Source organism: Pan paniscus, chromosome 9 (genome assembly GCF_029289425.2).
Source record: "Pan paniscus chromosome 9, NHGRI_mPanPan1-v2.0_pri, whole genome shotgun sequence".
NCBI classification, from domain to species: domain Eukaryota; kingdom Metazoa; phylum Chordata; class Mammalia; order Primates; family Hominidae; genus Pan; species Pan paniscus.
Window position 1 is genome coordinate 19,723,417 of NC_073258.2, and position 23,304 is coordinate 19,746,720.

The 23,304-nt window shown below is 52.6% G+C and overlaps 1 protein-coding gene across 9 annotated transcripts in view; it reads right to left on the bottom strand.

The window, feature by feature from the left end:
- Positions 1-3,084: 3,084 nt before the first annotated feature.
- Positions 3,085-23,304, bottom strand: part of ABCC8 (ATP binding cassette subfamily C member 8) — an 83,966-nt gene continuing 63,746 nt past the window's right edge. For 7 of the 9 annotated variants that reach the window (XM_034932231.3, XM_008971484.4, XM_034932232.3 and 4 more), the window contains exons 21-39: positions 22,836-22,916; positions 20,687-20,824; positions 18,566-18,691; positions 17,528-17,627; positions 17,060-17,301; positions 16,794-16,960; positions 15,663-15,732; positions 14,681-14,838; positions 12,840-12,932; positions 8,546-8,648; positions 7,891-8,004; positions 7,400-7,520; positions 7,123-7,253; positions 6,059-6,137; positions 5,817-5,925; positions 5,379-5,482; positions 4,469-4,602; positions 3,900-3,962; positions 3,085-3,328 (exon numbers count right to left, since the gene is read on the bottom strand). In XM_034932231.3, coding sequence (XP_034788122.1) covers positions 3,191-3,328; positions 3,900-3,962; positions 4,469-4,602; positions 5,379-5,482; positions 5,817-5,925; positions 6,059-6,137; positions 7,123-7,253; positions 7,400-7,520; positions 7,891-8,004; positions 8,546-8,648; positions 12,840-12,932; positions 14,681-14,838; positions 15,663-15,732; positions 16,794-16,960; positions 17,060-17,301; positions 17,528-17,627; positions 18,566-18,691; positions 20,687-20,824; positions 22,836-22,916 — 2,271 coding nt within the window. In that variant the 3' untranslated portion in view covers positions 3,085-3,190. Of the gene's footprint in view, positions 3,329-3,899; positions 3,963-4,467; positions 4,603-5,378; positions 5,483-5,816; positions 5,926-6,058; positions 6,138-7,122; positions 7,254-7,399; positions 7,521-7,890; positions 8,005-8,545; positions 8,649-12,839; positions 12,933-14,680; positions 14,839-15,662; positions 15,733-16,793; positions 16,961-17,059; positions 17,302-17,527; positions 17,628-18,565; positions 18,692-20,686; positions 20,825-22,835; positions 22,917-23,304 lie in introns of those variants that run through there. The other 2 variants (XR_004665018.3, XM_034932234.3) reach the window with 2 other exon arrangements.

Below are 23,304 nucleotides of genomic sequence, written 5' to 3' on the forward strand. Positions count from 1 at the left end.
GTCTTGAATCCTTTGACAATCTGATGGAAGCTCAGGCTCCCTCTCATAAAAAAAAAAAAAAAAAAAAAAGGCCTCGGCAGGAAAGGAGCACAGTTTAACACCTGCTACTGCTGTGGGGCAGCCTGGGCGGCTCCATCTTCTCAACCATTCCGGCCCTACTTTAAAGAAGGTTTGAGCCGAGGCCACTTGCTTTACACTTTCTCACACCTGTCACCTGACTTCTTCCACGTTAGGTCATAGGTGGTATTTAGGCCTGAACAGTGTGTTAGGGCTGCCTCGGGCACTGGGGGACCCAGGCTCTTGGTCCCGGCATGGTAGTGTTTCTGTTCAGGCATTAGCCTGAGGCTGCCCTGTGGCATGGACCCGGGTTCTCAGCTGGGAGGCAAAGCCTGCTAGATCTCTGTTGTTGGAACAGTAACGGCTTTACCGCTGTCTGTGGCTCAGATCCTTATGGAAGAACCCCTGACCATCTGTGGCCATTTTGTTGGAGTGGGGGCTTGAGACAGGGTCTGGAAAGGGCAGTGTGGCTGTGGGCCACAGTGGGGGCAAGATATGCATTTTATATTGGATTTTCCTTTCTCTCCCTACCCACCTGCAGGCAGAGCGAACACCGCTACAAAGGATGGGTGTGATCATGGGCTATACTAACAAAGATGCATTGTCTAGGAAGGGGAGGGTAAAATGAGATGAGCAGAGTGGGAAGCTCAAGGAGACAGGGTTACATGGGGAAATCTCTGAGGCAACTACAACTGTCCAGCCATCAGAAAAGGAAAGTCCCCCAGGGATTTGGGCACCATTGCAGAAACACCTGGCCTTGAAGGAGGATGAACTAGTAGTTTTTTGTGGCCCAAAGAGTAGAACCAGGACACTAAGTGGAACAGAGGCAGGCTTTGGTTTCACATATGCAAGAGTCAGTTCTAATAACAATAACCAGAGATGAGCCACATCTGTGGGGTACCCAAATCAAGTCGGTGGGCCATGAGGGATGTTATACAGGGATTTTGGGCCAGGATGACCTTGGGCATCCGTGCAACACCTCACTGTGGGCCCAGCCCTGCCCCTGCTACTTCCCTTCAATCTGTCGAGGTGGGGTGGCTTTGGAGCAGTGGTAGGCTTGTGGAGTCCTCTTTCAGTTCCCCGGTCTGCTCTTGGGAGATCTCACAGTGGAGGAAGCTGCTGGGCCCCTGGGGAAATCTCAGAGCTGGAAAGGCTGGGTTCTGCCTCCCGGTGCAGCCTTGAGGCCTCACCTCCCTCCCTGCTGCTCACCCTTCTGAGAGGCTGAGTCTCCCACCTGAAAGGCTCAGCCTCCCCTTTTGCTCCATCCTGCACTTGCTTATAGTCATCTCCACCAAATACTGAACTTGTCAAGTCCCTTTCTTGCTCAAAACCCTTCTCCCTTTTTGTCCATGGGCATACCCCACACTCCTTGCTCTGGCATTCAGGGCTCTCTGATATGATGCCCTCCCCACTGCTGTAATCTCTCTCCCACCTCCCTGATCAACCAACACTCTTAACACACTTCCACCATCACTCCTTAGCTCCTGCTGTCCCTACCTGCCACCCCAACCCTTTCTCTGACTTTCTGCCTAACCAATCCCTATCCCCCACAATGTTTAACTCAAATTTTGTCTTTTCCAGGCAGGCTGCCAGGCTTTACAGAGCTCTTCCTTTCCGAGCTTCTCTGGCTCCTGGAACATCCACAGGGGTCTGCACTGGACCTGCCTCCAATAACTGGTGGGCTTTTCTTATGTTGTGCCTCTATGATCCCCTTGCAGCCAAGAGGATGCAGGTTCAAGACTCTTAGGTCTGCACCTCAGGGCTTGGTGCAGCCAGTACTGCAGATGATATGCAAATGATCATAAAATGAGATGTAAATGAGCACCTGCCATTTCTTGGCCAAGGGCAGGTGTGCATTCTTGTTTTGTGATGCAGAGGAAGTCAGGACAGCTGCTGTTTTAGTCTCCCTGGTGTCTGGGCTCCAGCGTCTCCCAGACACCACCTGGCTGACCTGTGACTCATGCACTGTGCTTTCCCTCTGAAGGACCACCTTTCCACTTCTGAATGCCCCTGCTTGAGGGATGGAGATGGAGACATGATCCAGGCCTAGCCAGCCAGTGTATGCCACCCCTCTGATCACAGTGGGGTGGGGATGGGAATGGGATCCAAGTTGGTGCATTGAGATTTGCTCCCAAGCTTTTGCTGGAACTATTGGGAAGGAGTATCTGTTTTGCCTCTTGGGTTGCCTTGGGGCAGGATGTAAGCTGGACCTGCTAGTGGCCATCTGTCATAATGAAAGGGGAGGAAAATGGAACCCAGAAAGGAAGACACATCCCGGTTGGATGTCAAACACCTGGGTCCAGCCATGCTTGAAATAGTATACCTCTTAGCCTTGTCAGTCACATATTCAATAAATTCAGTTTCTGCTTAGGTTACTTTGAATTGGGTTCCTGTCATTTGCAATTGAAATAGTGTTAATCCAGATTTTAATTCAAGAATGAAAGTGAGAAGAAAGGAGACCAAGCTGTATGGAGATCTGTTACCTTATCTGATAAGCTCATTGCAGAAATGCTATCACCCTTGCTATGGACATAATTGTGTCCTGCCAAATTCACAGGTTGAAGCCTAATCCTACAATGTAACTGTATTTGGAAATAGGGCCTGTGAGGAGATAATTAAGGTTTAATGAGGTAATAGGGGTGGGGCCCTAATCCAATATGACTGGTGTCCTTTTAAGACACAGAGAGAAAGCAGGGATGCATGTGCACAGAGTAAAGGCCATGTGAGCACACAGCCAGAAGGCAGCCCTCTGCAAGCCAAGGAGAGAGGCCTCAGGAGAAACCAAACCTGCCAACACCTTGATCCCAGACTTCAGCCTCCAGAACTGTGAGAAAAAAAGTCTGTTTTAAAGCCACCCAGTCTGTGATATGTTGTTGTGGCAGCCTGGCTGACTAATAGAGGCCTCATTTCACAGGTAAGGAAGCAGGCTTTTGCTCACACAGCTTCTGCCTGATGTCAGAGCCAGGCTGGTTCTACTGAACCCACCATCCACCGCCAGCCCCTGCCCACCAGACTTAGGGCCTCTAGTAGGAAATAATCAAATCTATTTATTTACAAGTGATTTACAGTTAGAAAACCCAGGCAGGGGTATGGGCAGGGTCCGAGTGTGGGATGGCACTTGGGCTCTGGCAGGTCACTTGTCTGCACGGACGAAGGAGGCGAAGACGCTGTCCTTCCGGCTGAGCAGCTTCTCTGGCTTATCGAACTCAAGGATGGCACCCCGCTTCAGGACGATCACCAGGTCTGCACTCAGGATGGTGTGCACTCGATGCTGGGCAGGGCAGGAGGGGGCGGGTCAGGATGGTGGGAACACCACCCGCGGTGGGGGCCACAGCTGAGGGTGGCCCTCCTGCAGCTTGGAGGAGGAGGATGAGGCATGTGGCCAGAATGTCCTGTCACTGTGGGGACTGCACTTTCCTGGGGTGGATGTGACTACAAGCTCTCCATCTGCTAATACCACCCTTCTCTCCTCTCCAAGTCCCAACTCTACCCCACCTCCAGGCTTCAAGGCTCAGAGACCCTCCACAACCCGCCCCCCCCAACTTCCTATGGAGAAGTAATGCCAGCCTAACATACAAGGCCTTGGGACAGGGCCAGGCCTTGGAACCTGGAGAAGGACAGGGGAGGTCTGAGGGAAGCACAGGGGCAAAACCCCCCACCCCAAATCCTGCAACCCAGGCTCCCTGCATGCCCTCCAGACCCCTTGCCCTGAACTACCTGCTTCAGGGTTCTTTCTTGATTACTGGGACCAGGCAAGCCCAGGGGCTGTGCACTGATGACAGCCACAAGAGGCCAGTCCTGTCCCTGGGTGTCCCTCTGCACCCCATCAATGGGCCCCTTACCGCGATGGTGACCACAGTGCGGTCTGCGAAGGCTGTCATCACCACCTTTTGGAGGATGTTTTCCTGCCAAGTGGGGGCAACAGCTGTTGGCTCACCTGCTCAGTGGATGGGGTCTGGCCTGGCTTGGGGGATGTGGAGCCCAGGTCTGTGGCTCAGCTCCCATCTGACCCCGATCCTAGTCCCACCCCCACCCCACAGGACTGAACAGGTTCCCAGCACTCAGGGACTGGACTCAGCCTGTTGGGAGCTCAGCTCTGTGTGTGTATGTAGGTTGTGGTTGTGGCTGTGTGTGTGCTGTTGTGATAGGTGACAGTGTGAAGTCTGTGTGGGTCTGTGTGTGCAGCTTATGTGTGTGTTTGCATAGTGTTTTTGTGTGTGCGTGTGTGTGTGTAACATTCCCTAAGACTAGACAGAGTCAGGGTCCCCCCAGCTCTTTTCATTTTCTGCAACACATAGCATTTGATGTTAAAGGCAACTTGAGCCTCAGGACTACTTCGTGCAAATTTCTCCCTAGCATCCCACTAAACCCTTTCCAAGACCATGGTCCCATGGAGGTGCCCAGGACCAACCGTGGCCATGTCAATGGAAGCCGTGGCCTCGTCCATGATGAAGATGCTGGTCTTCCTCACGAAGGCCCGAGCCAGGCAGAACAGCTGCCTCTGCCCCTGGCTGAAATTCTCCCCGCCTTCTGTGATGATGGCATCTGAAAACAGCCCGGGGAGATGAAGTAGGACTGAGTTAATCTTGTGCTGTGAGTGGAGCAGATGGGATGGCTTGGGGGGCTGTTGGAAAATGTGTGTATGGGGGCAAATAGATGGGTGTGTGTCCAAGAGCACAGGCGTGTGCAGGGCTGGTGCACCTGACACAACAATGTGGAGGCCGTCTGCAAGGACTGCAACGAGAAGGGCACCCCTGGAGGTGTGTGCTGCTGTGGCCCTGGGCAGTTCTGGGAGGGGGCGTGCGCACTGAGGGGTGCACTGAGCGTGTATGTAGTGTGGGTCTTGGGAGGGTGATTCATTGAAACCAAGGCTTGGCCACCCCCAATGCTCCAGGAGCTGCAGCAAATATACCAAGGCTTTGCCAATCACCGGTGGCCTTGATGAGTGACCTGTGTCTATGATTGCCCAGTCCATCTTCTCCTCCCCTAAGGCAGAACTGGGCATGCAGGTGGATGGGGCAGGGCAGGGCTGAAGATGCCCCCTTGGCATGGGGGACTCGCAATCTCTGTCTCACAAGGATCCCTGACTGTACCCGCTGTACCCTGCAGGAGGAGCCAGACCCTGAACTGACCAGTTGTGTGACCTGGGGCAAGACACCTGACCTCTCTGGGCCCCCGTATAGTGAGAAGTAGGACTAAATGGTCCTGCCAGGCTTCAGACTCCAAACTTGGGGCAAACCTGAGACACGGGCTTCTGTCTGCCATCCTTACAGGGTCCTTGAGTGCCCAACCAACCCAGCTGCATAGCCAGGAGTAGTTACCGAGGCCTCCTGGCAGTGCCTTCACCACCAGCTTCAGCTGGGCGATTTCCAGGGCCTCCCACAGTGTGCTATCTGAGCACTTCCTCTCAGGGTCCAGGTTAAATCTGGAAGTGGCACAGACAGCCCCAGTAGGGTGGGAGCAGGGTCCTGCCTGCATCCCCAGGCGGCAAAGAGGGCAGTGAGCGAGAGCGGACTGAGTTGGAGGTCTGGCTGGGAGAAGCACCGTGGTGGTGGCAGTGGGTGGGGGACAGCATCTTAGACCCATGGGTGGGGGATCCCCTTCCAGAGGCTGCCTGGGCCTGATGGGATGGAGAAGGGCATGAGCAGGAAACACCTCTGGGATCCTGGTCTCCCCCAACCCCCTCCTCTTTGTGCTCCAGATCTGAGGGAACTGAGCCGGCCTGGGGCTAGGTGGGCCTGAGGGGTGGTGGGACTCACCGGATGGTGCCGCTGAAGAGGACGGGGTCCTGCAGGATGATGGAGAGGCGTGAGCGCAGGGTGTGCAGCGGCAGTTTGGCGATGTCGATGCCATCAATGATGATGTGCCCTGCATGGGTCCCAGTGAGGGTGCAGGGGAAGGTGGTGACTGCTGGGCCTCCTGTCATGTCTGACCACGTGCCAGGGCTGAGGCCTCATCTGGTGGCTGTGGGTACACGTGGGGTGCCCGCCTTACAACTCACCTTCGAACGTGTCCACCATGCGGAAGAAGGCAAGAGAGAAGGAGGACTTCCCACTGCCGGTGCGGCCGCAGATCCCGATCTGGAAAGAGAGAAGCAGGCACCGCCGCTGGGACTCTGGGGCTGCTGGGAGTAGCCTCTATGCTAGCTCTGGGTGTGTGTGCAGGTGTGGGAGGTCACAGGGTATCTTTTTGACCTGGTTTTCTGACTAGTTTCTCTTTGGACACCACAGGTTTGGGTTTGTTTCCTGCAGTGGGTCCAGAGAGGGCTCACACAGGGACCGGCACGCAAGTGCAGGCATGGATGTCCATTTGCCTGGGCCTTGGTGTGGGTCTGGGTGTGCCGGGTACTTGGCTGAAGGAGAGCTGGGGGGCAGTGGTGTGTCTCTATGGGCATGGATGTGGCAGGAGGACACAGGGGCAGCTGAGAGTGGTATGCATGGATGTGTATGTGTGCCCCACCCTACAATGGAGCCACCTCTGATCCCGTTGCTTCCTGGCACTTGGGTACCAACAGAAATTACAATACAGAGACAGATAGTGACATAGAAGGATGAGAGAGGCAGGGACAGAGGTACATCCCAAGGTCAGAGAATGACATGGACAGCCACAGCAAAGTGAGACAGAGACAAAGAGACAGAGGGGGAAATGAGAGGAGAGCTGGGCCAGGGCCATAGGCAGGGGCTCACCCTCAATACAAGGGTGGCCTCGCTGTCTGCCCCCAGGTCCCTGCCCTGAAGCTCGGGGCAGTGCCCCAGGGAAAGCCCCTGACCATTCGCAGAGAGGGAGGCCCTGACAAAGCCCGTGTGAGCTGGGGGAGTCCAGAGTGTCGGTCTCCTTGGTGGATGAGTGAGAAGACAAGGCCTGAGGGCAGCACTGGGGGAAGGCAATAGAAGGAGAGGAAAGATGGGCCCCCACAGGCCCAGGGCAGGAGACTGCGATGTCTGAATAGTGAGAGGCCTCGGCCCTGGAGGGCCACGAGGTGACTGCGAAGCCGTCCAGCTCCGTGCATGCCCCATCCCCTGCTCACGCCTGTCCTGCAGCACTGGGTTGGGCCCGTGCTCTGACCTTCTGTCCAGGGGAGATGAGGGCGTTGACGTGCTTCAGCACCGGCTTCAGGGAGCTGTCGTAGCGCACGCTCAGGTTCTGGATCTGGATCTTCCCTTGGTCTGGCCAGTTCTTTGGGATCAGCGATGGTGCTGGGGGCCGGGCTGGGCTCAGCCACCAGGCATGGGCCACAGCTAGTATCCGAAAGTGCCACCCCATCCCCAGGCTCCCTTGTGGCCCCCAACCCAGACACACTCCTCCTTGGACTCTTCCCCACCCCTCTCCCTGAGCCTCTCACCCAGGAGCCCCTCGTAGCTCTCTGCCTCGGTTTTCAGGAGCCCATGGATGCGCTTCACAGCCCCCAGCTGGAGCTCCATGTCTGCGAGGTTCCTCACCATCCAGTTGAGGTAGTTGGAGACCTGTGGGGAGCAAGCCAGTGGTGCACACTCCATGGTCGCTTAGTTCTGTCCTCAGCCACCAGAATGGCTCTTCTTAAGGCTGGAGAGGAGCCAGGGCCCCAGATTCCTTTTGCTGCCATCCACTGCCTGCTCACAGCAGCCCTCCCTGGAGGCACAGGGAGGGTCAGTCATGTGGCTCCCCAACCTCCGCCTGTCTGGGGCCTGGGCCCTGGGGCCTGCTGGTCAGCCTTCCTGACCGCACTGTCCCTCTGGCATCAGATGCAAATGAACTTGAGGTAAGGCCTGGGAGTGTCTCATGTCTCCAGTGACGAAGGTGCTCCAGGAGTGCTGGTGTCTGACCCCTCCTCTGCCCTAGCCCACTGCCACTCACCATTAGGGCGTAGGTGAGGCCCAGACCCACCAGGCCAGCAGAGAGCTCCCTGTGCAGGGAGTTGGAGATGGAGGTCACCGCTGCGATGAGCACCACACATGCACCAATGTACTCCTGGGGAGGGAGAGGAGCTGACCTGGGCGCTCAGGGGTTAGAGCCACAGGCCCCTGTTCTACCTCACTCCTTTTCGGGGCAGAGAGCAGCTCAGCCAGGCCTCCACTCCAGCCCTGCAACTCACGCACACATCACCAGACACACACAAGGGCTGCGAAGGCTGGAGCCCCAGGAGCCAACATGTCCCACAAGCTCATGCTCCCCTACCCCCTAGCCCCTGCACACCCTTTAACATGCACGCCTCAGCTGGCCCACAAACACACACAATGTGGGTGTCATATGACCCACTGCAGATACACATTCACCACAACTATTCTTGCCACTGGCACACACCTCAGATACACAAGCCTCCAGGCAGTGATATGGGGAAAAGGAGCGCAGGCTAGACACTAGGAGGACCACCAGGGCTGGGGGAAGCAGGAAGGCTTGGTGTCCACACGATCTGGTATCCTATCCTCTCTTTCATCCCCAGGTACCTGTGTGCTCTTGCTCTGGCCCCACCCTCCTATCAGAGGCCAGGGTAGGGGGGAATAGCACTTGCCATTCGGACTTCCAGCCATCTGTTGGCAGCTGTGAGGAAGAGGGAAGCAATGTTGTTGGAGTCTGTGTATTCGAGAAGCTTCTGCTGGAACCGGGCCTCATACCTGGAGGGAGGATGAGAAGCTCCTAAGGGAACGGTGTTGGTCCACATAGCTCCTAGGAGTCTCCCTACCTGCAGAGGGAGCCTCCAGGGCCTCTCCAGTCCCCAGACATGCCACCGTGGCCACTTCATGTAAGCTATCCCTCTCTGGAATGTCCACCTCACTCCTTTCTGCTTATTCAAACCTGTCCAGAATCCCCACCTCCTCCAAACTCTTGTTTTCACCCCAAGACCCATTTTCTCTAGGTCTTTCCCATTATAATAAGGGGCACCTCCCTTTACCCAGTTTCTCACCCAGGAATCACCTGGATTCACATTCAGCCCCTTGGCAAGTCCTCTTATGTCTATCTCTAAAAGAGTCCTTGCCTCCCTCCCCCTCTATCCTGCTTCCTGCCCACCACAAACTCTCACCTGGACTACTGCATCAGCTTCCTGAATACGTCTACCTGCTGTCTCCCTACAGTCCATGCTCCACACAGTGGCTGGCTTAATCTATTTAAATCGCAAACTGTGTCCTCTCCCCCACTGTTTAGAATATTAATGATCTCCAGCCGGATGCGGTGACTCACCCCTGTAATCCCAGCACTTTGGGAGGCTGAGGCGGGCGGATCACCTGAGGTCAAGAGTTCAAGACCAGCCTGGCCAACATGGTGAAATTCTGTCTCTACTAATAATACAAAAATTAGCTGGGCGTGGTGGTGCACACCTGTAATCCCAGCTACTTGGGAGGCTGAGGGAGGCAGGAGAATTGCTTGAACCCGGGAAGTGGAGGTTGCAGTGAGCCAAGATCACCTCACTGCACTCCAGCCTGGGTGACGAAGTGAGACTCTGCCTCAAAAAACAAACAAACAAACAAACAAAAAAGAATATTAATGACCTTCCACTGCTTATAGGATGAAGAACCCCCTCCTGCCAACCTAATTCCTGCCACAAACACCCCACACACTATGCTGCAGCCACTCAGCTTTTTAAAAGGTCTGTGACAATACTAAAGTCTTCCCTACCCCAGGGCCTTTGCACACACTATTCCCTTTTCCTGGAAGGCTTTTGCCCTTGCTCTTCATAAGGCTGGCTCAACTCAACCTTCAGGGCTTACCTTAAATGCTGCCTCCTCAGAGAGGCTCTTCCTGGCTACTACCTTACTATAAAGTAGGTTTCCCCTATTATTGTCTGCAACCTGTTTGCTCCACAGTATCTACTGTACATGCATTTCTCTAGCTATTTATAATCATCTCCCTCAACAGACTGCAAATTCCATGAAGATGTTTTATTCACCAATATACCCCATCACCTGGCACTATCAATAAATATTTGTTGGATGAATGCATGGCACTCCCCTGACCCTCTGAAATTGATGGAATCTCTCTGCACAGGGAACTCTGGAGCCTTCTTTCTCATCCTTAGGTCCTCATCATGTTTTCCCTGAGTTACTGCGCATGGACCTGCCTCCTTTCTCTGATCAACCTGGGCTGCCATCATCACTCTCCTTGGCCGCTTCCCTCAGACCTTGCTGACGTAGGCCCGGCCCAGAGGAGATGCAGGAGAACTTGTTTGATGATGGAGGAAGGAACGAAAGAAAAGCTGCCTCATCATCGCTGGTTTGATAGAACCAAACTCAGGGGACACGGAGGCACCCAAGACGTACCTTACTGGGCATTTGCTTTTCACCCTGGAAGGTGTTAGTTCAGCTTTGATTGTCTCTGGGTGGAGAGAGGGCATGTGTCTGAGGGGACTGAAGGGAGGTTCTGAGGTGGGAGAGAGCATGCTACTGCACACCCCCAGGGTGGAGATGTGTGGGAGGGTGACGTGTCTGCAGTGAGTGTGAAACCATGCCTGAAGGGTAGAGTAAGTGCGTGTTGAAGATGTGTGTGCATCAGGGCATGTGCGCGTTATAGGAGTGTGAGGCGCTCAGCGTATGTGGGTCTCAGGACTGTGTGAGTTGAGGGTCGGCAAGTGTGAGATGGGAGCTTCTGCCACAGGCGTGCGACAGTGTGTCTGAGGACTAGAAAAGAGCCCCAGCCTCGGAGCCATGTAAACCCAGGTTGGAGCCTGAACATCACAACTTCCTGGCTGTGTATCAGGACTGAGACCCAGTTTTCTCATGAAAAAAATGGGGAAGTGATAGTTCCTACATAAACGAAAACAACCTCCGAGCCCGCCACTGAGCCCAGTGCTGGGCACTCTTGAAACTCTTTTGGGAAAAAAATAAGATCTCTTAGGAAAGCCCAGAAGGTCAGGCAAACCTGGGTTCCAAGCTCAGCGCCAGCCCCCGCAGTCTGTGTGACCTTGGATTGATTACCCAGCCTCTCTGGGTCTCGCTTCTGCATCTGGAGAATGTGGCGATTCGTACCTATGTCATGCGGTCCTTGTGAGGATTAAATGTAATAATGCACATACAACACTTAGCACGGTGCCTGGCATGCAGTAAGTGGGCAATCAATAAATGCTAATAGCTCTCAACAGGCTGCTGGGTTAAAGCCAATGCATTAAATGTGTATGGGGTTGATTAAAAAGCCTTTCATTCAAATTTAAAAATCATTCACCGTGTCAGTAGGGTGTGGAAGACCTCACTGGGTAGCAGTGGCTCTGGCTGACCACAGGTTTGGCCTGATTTGAGGCTGCTTACAGGAAGCTGGGATCTGCACACAAGGGGCTGTGGCCCACTCTAGAAGAGTCACTATCTCTCTACCCCAGGGCCCTCTGAGACACCAATTGAGAGAGGGAAATCACCAAAACTTAGAGCAAAGGCTAGGCTCAGTAATGTCGAGGGACCTGGAAATTGAAGGAACGGGAGAAGTTCAGGCTTGAGAAGAGGAGGCTGGGAGGAGACTCTAGAGTCATAATCCAGTCCCCAGCAAACTTTTTTGTGGCAGACACTGCATAGGCTTGTCCAGGGGCAAGGGATGTCCAGGGAGCAGCGCCAAGGCCAGGGCAGAGCTTTGCTCTGCTCTTCTTTACTTAGACAAGATCCCTAAGAGGTGGATTTCCACTGGCCCTAGGTGCTCCAGGGTGGGCAGAGGGGCCTGGGTACCTCTCCAGGGCTGAAGCTGGACTTCTCAGATGTAAGCCTCTCTGGCCCTTGGCTGGTCCTTGTGCCCTATGGTTACTCCTGGACACAGTGCTTGGTGTCTCATGGTTACTGTCATACTTCGTGCAGCTGTGCCACCCTAAAAATAACCTATTATCACTCTCTGGATGAAGATGAGAAAAGAGCCCAACTATGTGTGTCAGGGGTCTCTGGCCTGCCTGACTGGAAGACAGATGCCTCTGGAGATCAGACAGACTCTTGGGGAGTGGGAAACAACAGCTTCCCTCATTCCCCAGGCAACCTCAGATGCTCCTGTCCACCCCAACATCACCACTTAGGGTAGTGAGACGATGGCAGGGGCACTGAAGTTTTCAGGAATTCCTCAGCCTGGTGAACTCCTGCCCCTCCTTTGAGTCCTAGTTCTGATGACACCTCTGGTACAAAAACCTTCCCGGACTGTCTCTCTTCTATGCTCCCACAGCCCTTGAATCCGCTTTTTTCAGAATACTTGTCACATGGATTTATCCTGGCCTGCTCAAAGTCTGGGCTGTAAACGCCTGCAGGGCAGCGGCTTATTTGACTCATCTTTTTAGTGCCTGGCATGGGGCTTAGCACATAGTCGGGGCTTAGTAAATGTTTGTTGCATGAACAAATAGGTTCAAGTCCGGGCTTTGTGGCATCTTACACAGAGAGGTTATAGAACACCTCTGTGCCTCAGTTTCCTTGTCTGTGCAATGGAAATGACCATTCTCAGCACCGAGGGTTGCAGTGCAGAATGAGTGGGATTGGCCTGTACAGTACTCAGCATAGTGTTTGGCACACAGGGGCTCCTTAATAAAAGAAGGGCTAGGGTGGCCCGCACCTAAGGCCCTTTCTAGCGTTGATACATGAAGACTTGTCCCAGCTTTGTCTCTTTTCATGCTCTGCCTCACAGAGGTCCTGGGCTTGTCTACAGAGCTGGACTTTTCCTCTCTAGAACATTCAGTGGGAGCCCACCTGGCCTGTCCCTGCTGGTGGATATCCCTTGGGCCTTGGGGCCTGAGGCAGCTTGAGAGAGAACGTGTCCTCGGCCTTCCCAAGTGGAGTCCTGAGAATCAAATCTCATGGCCTGTGCCCCCTGGCCCCACCCCTGTTCCCCTCCTACCTTGGCGGAATGTGGACTCGTACCTGAAGGCCCGGATGGTGGTGAGCCCTTCCACGGTTTCGGCAAAGTGTGAGAGAAGTGGAAGCTGGGTGGTGTCATCCAGCTGCTGCAGGTCCCTGTGGCGGGGAACAGAGTGGAACAGTTAAGAGGGCAGGCTCAGGGCTCGGCCTGGGCCTGAAGCCTAGCTCCACCTGCTACCACTGTGTGGGTGAATGGCCTTACCTCTCTAGGCCTCAGCTTCTTACCCCGTGAAGGGGGAAGACAATGCCACCAGCCCATTGAGCTTTTGTGAGCACTGAATGAGATCGTTTATGTACAATGCTTAGACACAGCCTGACGTGGGGCACAGTTACTGCTGTCCTGGGCATGGTCGACCCCAGGTCGCCATCTGTCCCTGTACTTCTGCTGCACAGCCTGGAGCTGAGCTAAGGCTGGGCAGGCAGTGCTAGTTCCATTTTACAGGTGAACAATCTGAACCTTGAGACAGCTGGCCAAAGGAACAGAAGACCAGACTCAAAGCGTTCAACCCCGTCTTCCGCTTACCCCGTCAAGGAGCTCTTTAGACCCTGGCCAGTGATGTGCTGAAATGATAGGTTTCGTCTCGGGGTAAGGCCAGAGGTTTCCATGGCAACAGAATTGCCTCCTGCTCCCCAGAGCTGCACCTCGACAAGCACATCAGTGCCAGGGAGGCCAGTTTGGGATGCAGGAAGTTGATTTCCCTGATAAACCATCTCCAGGGTCAGACTGGGTGCCACAGAGACTGGGCTGTTTCTCTGGCAGAAGAAATGAACTTTGTAGAACAGCTTGTGCAGCCCTTTGAATTTTTTGAGTGTCAAAAAGCTATGTTGTTCGTGTGGGTGTCGGGCCATTCTGGATCATCCAAGCAAAAAGCCATTTATACAAATGTTGATCCTTTGGGGCAGGTAATTGCGTCCAAAATGCATCTAAATTTTATTATTGCTAATAAGTATCTCAACTCTAGTTTCTAGCCAACTATGTGCACTTGGGAAAGGTACTTAACCTTTCTGACCACAACCTGCAGTCAGAAATATATTTTATCTCACAAATCAGTACTCACACACCTACATGACCAAAACAAAGGTTTCATGAAGCAAAGCTTGCTTTACTCTATGAATACAGTCTGATGTTTTTTTCATTTTTAAAAAAATGCTGGTTGTGATCCATGTTATTGATTTCATGACCCACTGATGGGCTGTAATTGGCAGTTTGAGAAACACTGGCCTAGACGTTCTTTAAATTTTTTCCTACAATTCTTTGAATCTATGAGTTTAGCAGAATCACTCCCAGAAAGAACTCCCTAGAGAACATTCTTAGAAAATTTTGAGGAGGAAAGAGGCATGCATGGATCCAAAGCTCATGAGGGCAAATGTGACCCATGAGAATGGCCGTGAGAGGCTCCCTCAAGTCAAGGCTTACAGCTACACTCTGGACTCACGTGGGCTGGGAGGTGTTATTATAACACTGCTTGAATCAGGTGCCCTCCGATTTCATGCATCAGCAATCAGCCTGACCACTAGAATGATGCAATCCTCCTGGGAAGCATGTTGGCAAAATGAATGAAGGGCATAAAATGTGCATTTATCATGACCTAGCAATTCCAGTCCTGACCATATCGCCCAAGGAAATAATTCAGATGTCAACCTCAGTGTGTGCGTGTGTTGGCAGACTATTATATTAGGGCGGTGGAATAAGATGTGGATATTTCTATTTCCTTCATTTCTGTTTTTTGTTTTTATTTTTTGGAGGGAACATGACCCTATTACTCTCATAACGATGAGTCTAGCAAGTACACCAAACTGCACATTGCAAAGCACCTCCCACCCCTCACCCCTGAGGCCATCACCTGGACGCCACCCGGAAGTACTTCTGGATGAAGTAGCACACGATGGCCAGGGGCAAGAGGGCCACGAGGAACACAGGTGTGACATAGGAGATGACGGCCAGGGCTGAGACACAGAGCAGGGTGGAGCGGCTCAGGCACTCCAGTGTGGATGGGATGTGCTGAGGGAGACGAGGGGGAGAGAGTGAGGTGAATTTTGGTATTGACTGTGTTTAGAGTGCTACTGGCCGCCATGTTTTGCTCTCACTTTATTTTTTGATCCTTTATTTTTTTGAGACTGAGTCTCACTGTTGCCCAGACTTGAGTGCAGCAGCGTAATCTCGGTTCACGGCAGCCTCTGCCCCTTGGGTTCAAATGATTCTCCTGCCTCAGCTTCCCAAGTAGTTGGGATTACAGGCACCTGCCACCACACCTGGCTAATTTTTGTATTTTTAATAGAGAAGGGGTTTCATCATGTTGGCCATCAGGCTGGTCTTGAACACCTGGCCTCAAGTGATCCGCCTGCCTCCGCCTCCCAAAGTGCTGGGGTTACAGGAGTGAGCCACTGAGCCCGGCCTTGCTCTCCCTTTATTATAGGCACGTATCTCATCTCTCCAGCTACAAGGTAAACTCCCTGAGGTAGGAATCGAGATTTTGTTTTCACACCATCTGGTACAATGGTAAATAAAGAACACAGGCTGAATCAAAATGAATATTCTCCATACAATCAGCCACCTTGGTTCAGAATATGCTGGAACTTTACTAGAGAAAGCCAGTGGGATCTCAGGTGGAAGCTAAAGGGATCTGGTTTCCCTCAGCCTTACTGTGAGGCTCCTACGAGGGAGGCCCCAGCCCTGAAGCAGCATTATAATCGGATTGGGGACACTGGCTTCTTCCCAGAGGGCTGTGATCACCTGATCTGGGGAACCCAGCCTCAGACAGGAGAAGCCCCCAGGGGTCCGAGGTGTCTCTGGAAGGGGGGATAGTGTGGCACGGTCCTCTGTACCTGGTCGATGGTGTTACAGTCGGATGAAAATCTGTTCAGGATGCTCCCAAGGGGCGTGGTCTCAAAAAACCTAAGAGGCAGCCAGAGGAAGAGTTACTCATTTGTCCATTGATTTAATTCCTGTTTACTGAATGAGATAGTTACTTATTTCATGTAAGTGTCTCTGGAGTCATTCATGGGTCTGGCATCCTCTGCCAATTTGTAGACATCTGGCCTGTATCCCCGTGAATTCCTGCAGCTGCCCAAAGGGGCGCTGGCCTTTCGTTAGCCTTTCAGTTTCTCAAGCCCATCCGACCACTGCCGCCTTTCTCAGCTGCCGGCTCGGCCTGACTCAGCAGCTGTCCTCCTGGGACACAGAGTCCTCTCCAGAGGGACAACCTGCCAAGAGGAACAGGGCCCTGGGGACAGCCTGCCGGCTGGCTGACCCAGAGTCAGCCCAACCCCAACCAGGGAGTTTCAGAACTACAGAGCTGGGGCAAATAGAGAGTAAAAGTAAATAAACTTGGAGGCCATATCTGTGGGCCACAGAAAACTCATGAGGCTGGTAAGTAAAAAGTGCAGTTAGATTGTGAGGTCTAGCCTCGACAAGGGGCCAGAAAATCTGTTTGCCTGTTGTGTTTTTAAACCAAGTTGGCCAACCAACTGGGCAGGGACAACTTTAAACCTCTTTGACATCAAGTGGCCTTTGAGATTTTTATCCATCCCATTACAGGAAATTATTAATAGAACAGCTACCTGTTCCCCCAGTGTCAAAACCTGAGGCTGGCTGAGGGAGAGAGAGGGAGGGGAGGGCAGGGAGCTGAACTCACGGGTGGGGATGGGCAAATTACACCTGCTTAGGGAGGAGAAACCAATCTTTACTTGGACGTGCAGACGCTCACTTTAAAGGGCCATGGTGACAATTAGATGAGCTAACCACACACAATGCCTATCACAGTATCTGGCTGAGTAAATGCCAGTTTCTCCCTGCTTCTTGCACAAGGAGGGCACTTTTACACACACTGTCTCCTTGAGTCACCCCCACAAGCTTGTGACAGGTTGTTGTATATCCCCATTTTATAGATGGGAAGACTAAGGCTCAGAGAACAGTGACTTGCTCACAGTCCCAGCCTGGCCAGGGGAGACAGGTACCTCATGGGGGCTAGGATGATACGGTTTAGCAGGCTGCGGTGCAGTCTCTTGGCCACCTTCAGCCCTGTCCACTCCACAGTGACAGACGTGACGAGGCACAGCACAATGCCCAGGCTGCAGAGCACCGTGAACACCATGGCATAGACAGTCTGGTCGAGGGTGCACTCCTTCACAGGCAGAGAGTGATTTGGAGTTCCGGGGTGCCCATGGGCTCAGCCCTTCCCCCATCCCCACTCCCAGCCTCTGCCATGGGCCGCCAGTCACACCTGGCTGAGGGAGCAGTTCCTGGCTGCAGGGGTCAGGGTCAGGGCGCTGTCGGTCCACTTGGCCAGCCAGTAGTCGATGGCCACCAGGACCATGTGCTTGAGCAGCTGTGAGAAGACCAGCAACGACAGGAGCAGGATGCCGGCAGAGGATAGGTACTTGGCGCAGGCTCGCCATGGGATCTCAGCACGCTGGTGCAGCACGGACGACAGGTTGTCATCCTCCTCGCTCTCAGCTGCCTCCTCTGCAGGCCGCAAGAACCCACTCTGTGGCTACATATTTCCATCCCTCTGAGGGTGAATCAGGGGGCATTTTATCCCCACTTACTGAGGGGACAATGGGGGCACACAGAGGGAAGCCATTTAATCAAAGGCACACTACTGCACCACACCCAGAACCCCAAACCTTAGCCTCTCTGTGGCTGATCAGACCTCAGGCCATAATTTCACTCCCAGTCCCATTGCCTGTACCTTCCTCCTCTTCCTCATCCTGCAGAAGGCCATCCCTCGAGGACATGGCACGAGATAGGCCTTTGGGTGGCTCTGTGGCTTTTCTCTCTGTGACAGTCTCCTAAAAGACAGATGTGGCCTGGGCAATGTCTTCAGGATATATGGTTGGTGGGGGAAGGGGAAGTTAAGGGGTAACTACTCTGGTGATGACCAATGTCAGATTTCTACGTTGTCCCTGCCTGAGGGAGGGGCAGACAGACACACATTCATCTTGCCAGGATTTAGTCCTTCCCCTTCATCAGATAATAGCACCCCCATATCCCTGTGGGGAACCACTCTTCCCCTGTTTTTAGTCTCTGTGATTCAGGTTGATCTGGCTCCCAAAGTGGCACATGACCCAGGACAGGCCAATCCTCACATTCCACACCGCTGGCCACAGTGATTTGTTCAGGAGTGGGCACATGACCAAACTGGACCAATGAGACTCAGCCCTGGGACTTTTGCTGAACTATGGGGAAAGAGGCACTTTTTTTCTGGCAGAGTTGTTGAGCTGGGAGAATGTAAACCTAAGACTGCTGGTGGCCCTCACTGATACCATGAGAATGGAGCCAATTTGAGGGGAGCTGAGCCAATTTGAGGGGAGCAGAGCCAAGAGATGGGAGAAACAGATTTCTGATGGCACCGACTACCTGGATCCAGCATATTTAAAGCTATGACACACCTGGACTTTTTGGTTTCATGGGTCAATAAATCCTTAATTCCCTCTTGTTTTCTTTGCTTAGTTTTCTTTGCCAGTTTGAGTTGATTTTCTGAAACTTTGCAACTAAATAGTATCTGACTACCTCAGGATAAGGTGAAGGTGCCCACCTGATTCTGCCCTGGGCACCTGGCACAGGTACTGTCTCTCCTCTGGTAGGAGCCAGTTCATGCCCAGCTCCCACATCTGCCCTTTAGGGGGCTTCCTGGGGCAGTAAGGACAGGAAGACCTTTATGAGTTCAGGTTCTAGCAGAATCTTTGCATCCAGGGATGGCTGCTTGGCCACCCCTGGATATACCCACCTTCTCCAGCTCTTGGTCCTGTCGGTTCATGAGGGTCTTCCAGTGCTCAAAGAGCTGGCATTCAGACCTCTGGAAGTCCTTGAGGGTACCCTCCCTCTGGATGGTGCCATCCTTCATGGCAATGATCTGGAAAGGCAGCAACAAACCTGGTTTGGGGGCTGGCTGGGGAGGAATGGTGGTCACATCCCTCAATTGTGGAGTCTGAGATGGAGGTTGACACATCCCTTTCCTCACTACAAATGGCCACCAGCTCATCCACTGCAAGTGGGCTGGTATTGATAACCTACCCCAACCAACGTACTCCTAGGACCTAGAGTTCGGTACATCTGAGGCGTATTTCTCAATGGCTGGGTTTGCAGAGCAAATTAGTGCATCCTGCTCAAGCTGGCTGGTTACTCACAAGGACTCCACCCATGGCAGCGGCCATCATACACTAAGTGGGCTCATTGTATACTACCCTTAGCTCCTCTTGACGGCGGGTCTGGCAGCCTCCATCAGGGCTTAGCAAAGCACCTGCTGGTCTAAGTGTGTGTGGCCATGCCTCTTTGGAATCAATAAATTTTTTTTTTTTGAGACAGGGTCTCACTCTGTTGCCTAGGCTGGGGTGCAATGGCACCATCTCAGCTCACTGCAATCTCTGCTTCCTGGCTCAAGCCATCCTCCTGCCTCAGCCTCCTGAGTAGCTGGGACCACAGGTGCACGCCACCATACCTGGCTAATTTTTTGATTTTTTTTTTTTTTATAGAGATAGGGTTTCACCACGTTGCCCCAAGCTGGTCTCGAACTCCTGGGCTCAAGCAATCCACCCGCCTTGGCCTCCCAAGGTGCTGGGATTACAGGCATTAGCCACCGCGCCCGGCTCAATAAAACTTTTTATCTGGAACACTTGATGACACCATCACATAGACCTCACATTAATTCAGACACCCACCCCTGCTGCCCTCACCCCCTCTCACCCTATGCTGGGGTTCAAGGGGCTCGAGAGTCCTGGTCACTGATTCCTCAAGGAACCCAGCACTTCTGTGTTCCTCAGGATTGTCCTGAACTACAAGGTATTGACAAGGTCACTACAGAAACTCAGAAACAAACCTTCTGTATCTGTATATATATTTAAATCTTTAGGTCTTTGGGTCTTATCTTTGGGCCTTTTTTCTTTGGATGATTTTCTTTGGGTCTTTTTTATACTGGAGGGGGTCTCGTCATACATGGAAGGAAGATTTATTGTGGGGAAAATAAGCAGAGCCATTTGGCACCGGCCTGAAGCTCAGAGAGGGCCTCAATTTTGGCTGTTGTTTAGAGGAGAATTTATATAGGAGTAGGCAAGACCTAGAGTTCAAAAGTTACATGATCTCCATCTTAAAAATTAAGTGCTTTCTAATGAATCAAAAAGTAATTATTTTCTACCTACTGAAGAGTATGGAAATTTAGTTAATGAGGGGTTTCACAACATTGGACTCTACTGATAATATTGAAGTTTCTTCCTTTCTTTCTTTCCTTTTTCAAATTTTCAGAGACAAGGCTCTGTCGCCCAGGCTGCAGTGGAGTGCAGTGGCATGATCATGGTTCACAGCAGCCTTAAACTTCTGGGCTCAAGTGATCCTCTTGTCCTGGCCTCCCAAAGTGCTGGGATTACAGGTGTGAGCCACTGCACCCAGCCTGAAGTTTCTATTACTACTGCTATTGTTTGGTTCCATATTTCCCATATGATTCCCGGGGTGGTGCATCCATCCACCCCGGGAAGGTCATAGGGTGGGAAGATGGCTTTTCCATCCAAATGGGCACTCCCCATGACTGGGGGGATGGGTAATCAAAAGGGCAGGAATCAGAAGGTGAGAAGTGAGCACTTGATTATTCCTGAGACTTCTTGGTGCCAGCCTTGAGTGTACCATGGGGGGCCCAGGCCAGGATGGGGAGTGTCTGTGGGTCTAGGTGATACCAAACCCCTGGCCTGTACAGGGGCTCCCTGAAATGCCCAGCATGCATAAAGCCATCCAGTGCTGGTCTCTTATGCTTTGTGGCCCTCAGCAGTTGCTACCAAGACAACGGATTGGTTCCTGCCAAGATGCCTGACAGCCTCCCCAGCCCTGCCCCCTATAGCCTGACCCCCTTGTTCCCCCTCACCCAGTCTGCATGGGGCAGGTACTGTAGCTTGTGGGTCACTAAGACCACTGTCCTCTTGTCGTCCCGGAGCAGCTCAAGGATGCCGGCCTGCATTAAGTGGTCACTCAGATGGATATCCAGAGCTGAGAAGGGGTCATCCTGGGCAGAAGGGAGAGGAGGAGAGTAGAGGGTAGGGAAAGGCATGGCGGGGAGGGATGACAATGAGTATAAAACCCATTAGAGTTCTATCAACTCTGCTCTAGGGACTGAAGCTAGTTAGCTGTGTGGCTTTGGACAACTCACCCAACCTCTCTGGGCCTTGGTTACCTCATTTAAAATGGGGCAGTTGTCAGATATCACTCTCAAACAGATCTAATCACTTCACTGCCTGACTCCTGGACCTTCAACGGCTCCCCATCATCTCTAAAGTCAAACCCTGTGGGCTGGTGTTCCAGGTGCTTTATAACCTCTCACTTTCCTTTCTAGACTCATGCTTCATCTGTGCTTTCCCAGCACTCCGCATTCCAGGTTCCCAGGAAGCCTGCCGTCTGGGCCTTCTCCTGAGCTGTTCCTCCGCCTGGAGTGCTGTTGTGCCTTCTGTCTGCCTTGTGAACTCCTACCCATCCTTCGCTCACCTAAGCACCAGTTCCTCCTGCATCCTGTCCTGACCCCCACGCCTACCCTTCCTTCTCCCTATTCCCGTGACACTGGCGCAAAGCCAGATCTGATCATTGTTTGTCCATTCCTGATTATGGCACTCCCAAGAACTGAGACTTCTTGTGCCTGTGCCTGGCACAGAGTAGACGCTTCATAAACGTTTAGTGCCTGGCACAGGGTAGACGCTTCATAAATGTTTACTGAAATAAAATGTCCACTTCACTTTTCTCTAGCAGGGTTGTTTAAATCTCATGAGAGATCGCGAATGCACCAATGCTTTGTAAAACGCTGTGTGTGTGTCAGACGGTAACGGAGACTATGAATCTTCCCACTGTGAAGTGTCTTTAGTAAAGGAGTGCTTGTGCGTGTGGTGTAGGGAGAGGGGAGGGAATAAAGCTGGAATCAAGAGACTTGAGCTTCCTTCTTCCAACTCACTGTGCAAATGGCCTCCCTCTTTCCTTCTGTTTAATTGACTCTCCCTTTGAGGCTCTCCTCCAGGAAGCCCTCCCTGATTACTCCAGCCCTCACAGTTGTCTCCCTGGACAAGGCCCCCTCATAGTTTATGCCGCACAGTTTGGATTTGAACTGGGCTGGGCCTCTTGAACTGGGTGAGCTCTGTCTCCCTAATCAGATTCTAAATCTTTGAGGCCAAGGACTGGGTCTTAGAATTCTTCAGTGTCAGTCAAGGCACCTGACACAACAGAACTTGACATGAAGTAGTGTAAGGATTGCGAATAAGTTCTTTTTTTTTTTTTTTTTGAGACAAAGTCTCGGTTTGTCCCCAGGCTGGAGTGCAGTGGTGTGATCTCAGCTCGCTGCAACCTCCGCCTCCCGGGTTCACGCCATTCTCCTGCCTCAGCCTCCCGAGTAGCTGGGACTACAGGCGCCTGTCACCACACCCGGCTAATTTTTTGTATTTTTAGTAGAGCTGGGGTTTCACCGTGTTAGCCAGGATGGTCTCGATCTCCCGACCTCGTGATCCGCCCGCCTCGGCCTCCCAAAGTGCTGGAATAACAGGCGTGAGCCACCGCGCCTGGCCTAGTTTTATCTCATGTTTGATGGCTAGTGGTTACCTGGAGTGCTGTGTTGAGAAGGATTCTGAGGATGAGTTAAGTTCCATGGGAAATAATGCTGTGAACAATTAGCAATGTCTGCACTGGGCATAAGATGGGAAGTGGCAGCACACATTCTGTTATCAGCCATTCTTATAGTCGGGCTGCATAAGTGTTGAGGGGTTGGGCTGTGCCACAGACAGGCAGCCTATAACTATAGCTTGCCTCTCCTCATTGGCTACTGCAGAGCTCAATCTGAAGTCTGCAATGGGTCATTTGTGCTATCCTTGCCTGCCTCAGTTTCCCTATCACTAGGATGATAAGGCAATATCTCTGGCAGGAGGGATTTACTCCTGGAGAGGGAGATTGTTGGATGATGGTGGGGTTGCGGGGAGGTGGAGGTGGGCAGTTAGGCCTGGGAGGCAGCCAGAGACCAGGACCCCAAGGGAACTTGCACTCACCAAGAAGACGACGTTGGCGTGCTGGTAGAGGGCTCGGGCCACACTGATTCGCTGGCGTTGACCACCAGACAGGTTGATGCCCTGTCACCAAAGAGGAGGAACAGATCATGCCCTCAGCCATTCAGGAGACACTGTCCTGTACCCTACTGGACTATGAGCTCTTTGGGATGGAGGCCTGGCTCTATCCACTTCTTTGCCTGCTTCTCACCTTGCATAGAGAAGGAACTTGCACGTGTTTACTGAATTCATTCAGAAGAGGGCAGCATGAGCCCCAAGTCTTTAAAGATTCATTGTGTAGGTGCTAGGGACCATCTGACCAGTACAAACAAAGACAGAGGCAGCAGGGATTAAAATCACACAAAAGGAGGACAGTCACAGGAGAATCTTATTCGTCTAAGCTTGTGGAGGGGACCCCATCTGGAGGATGAACAGGAACAATACAACCCCAGGCTGAGCACAGTGCTGTGTG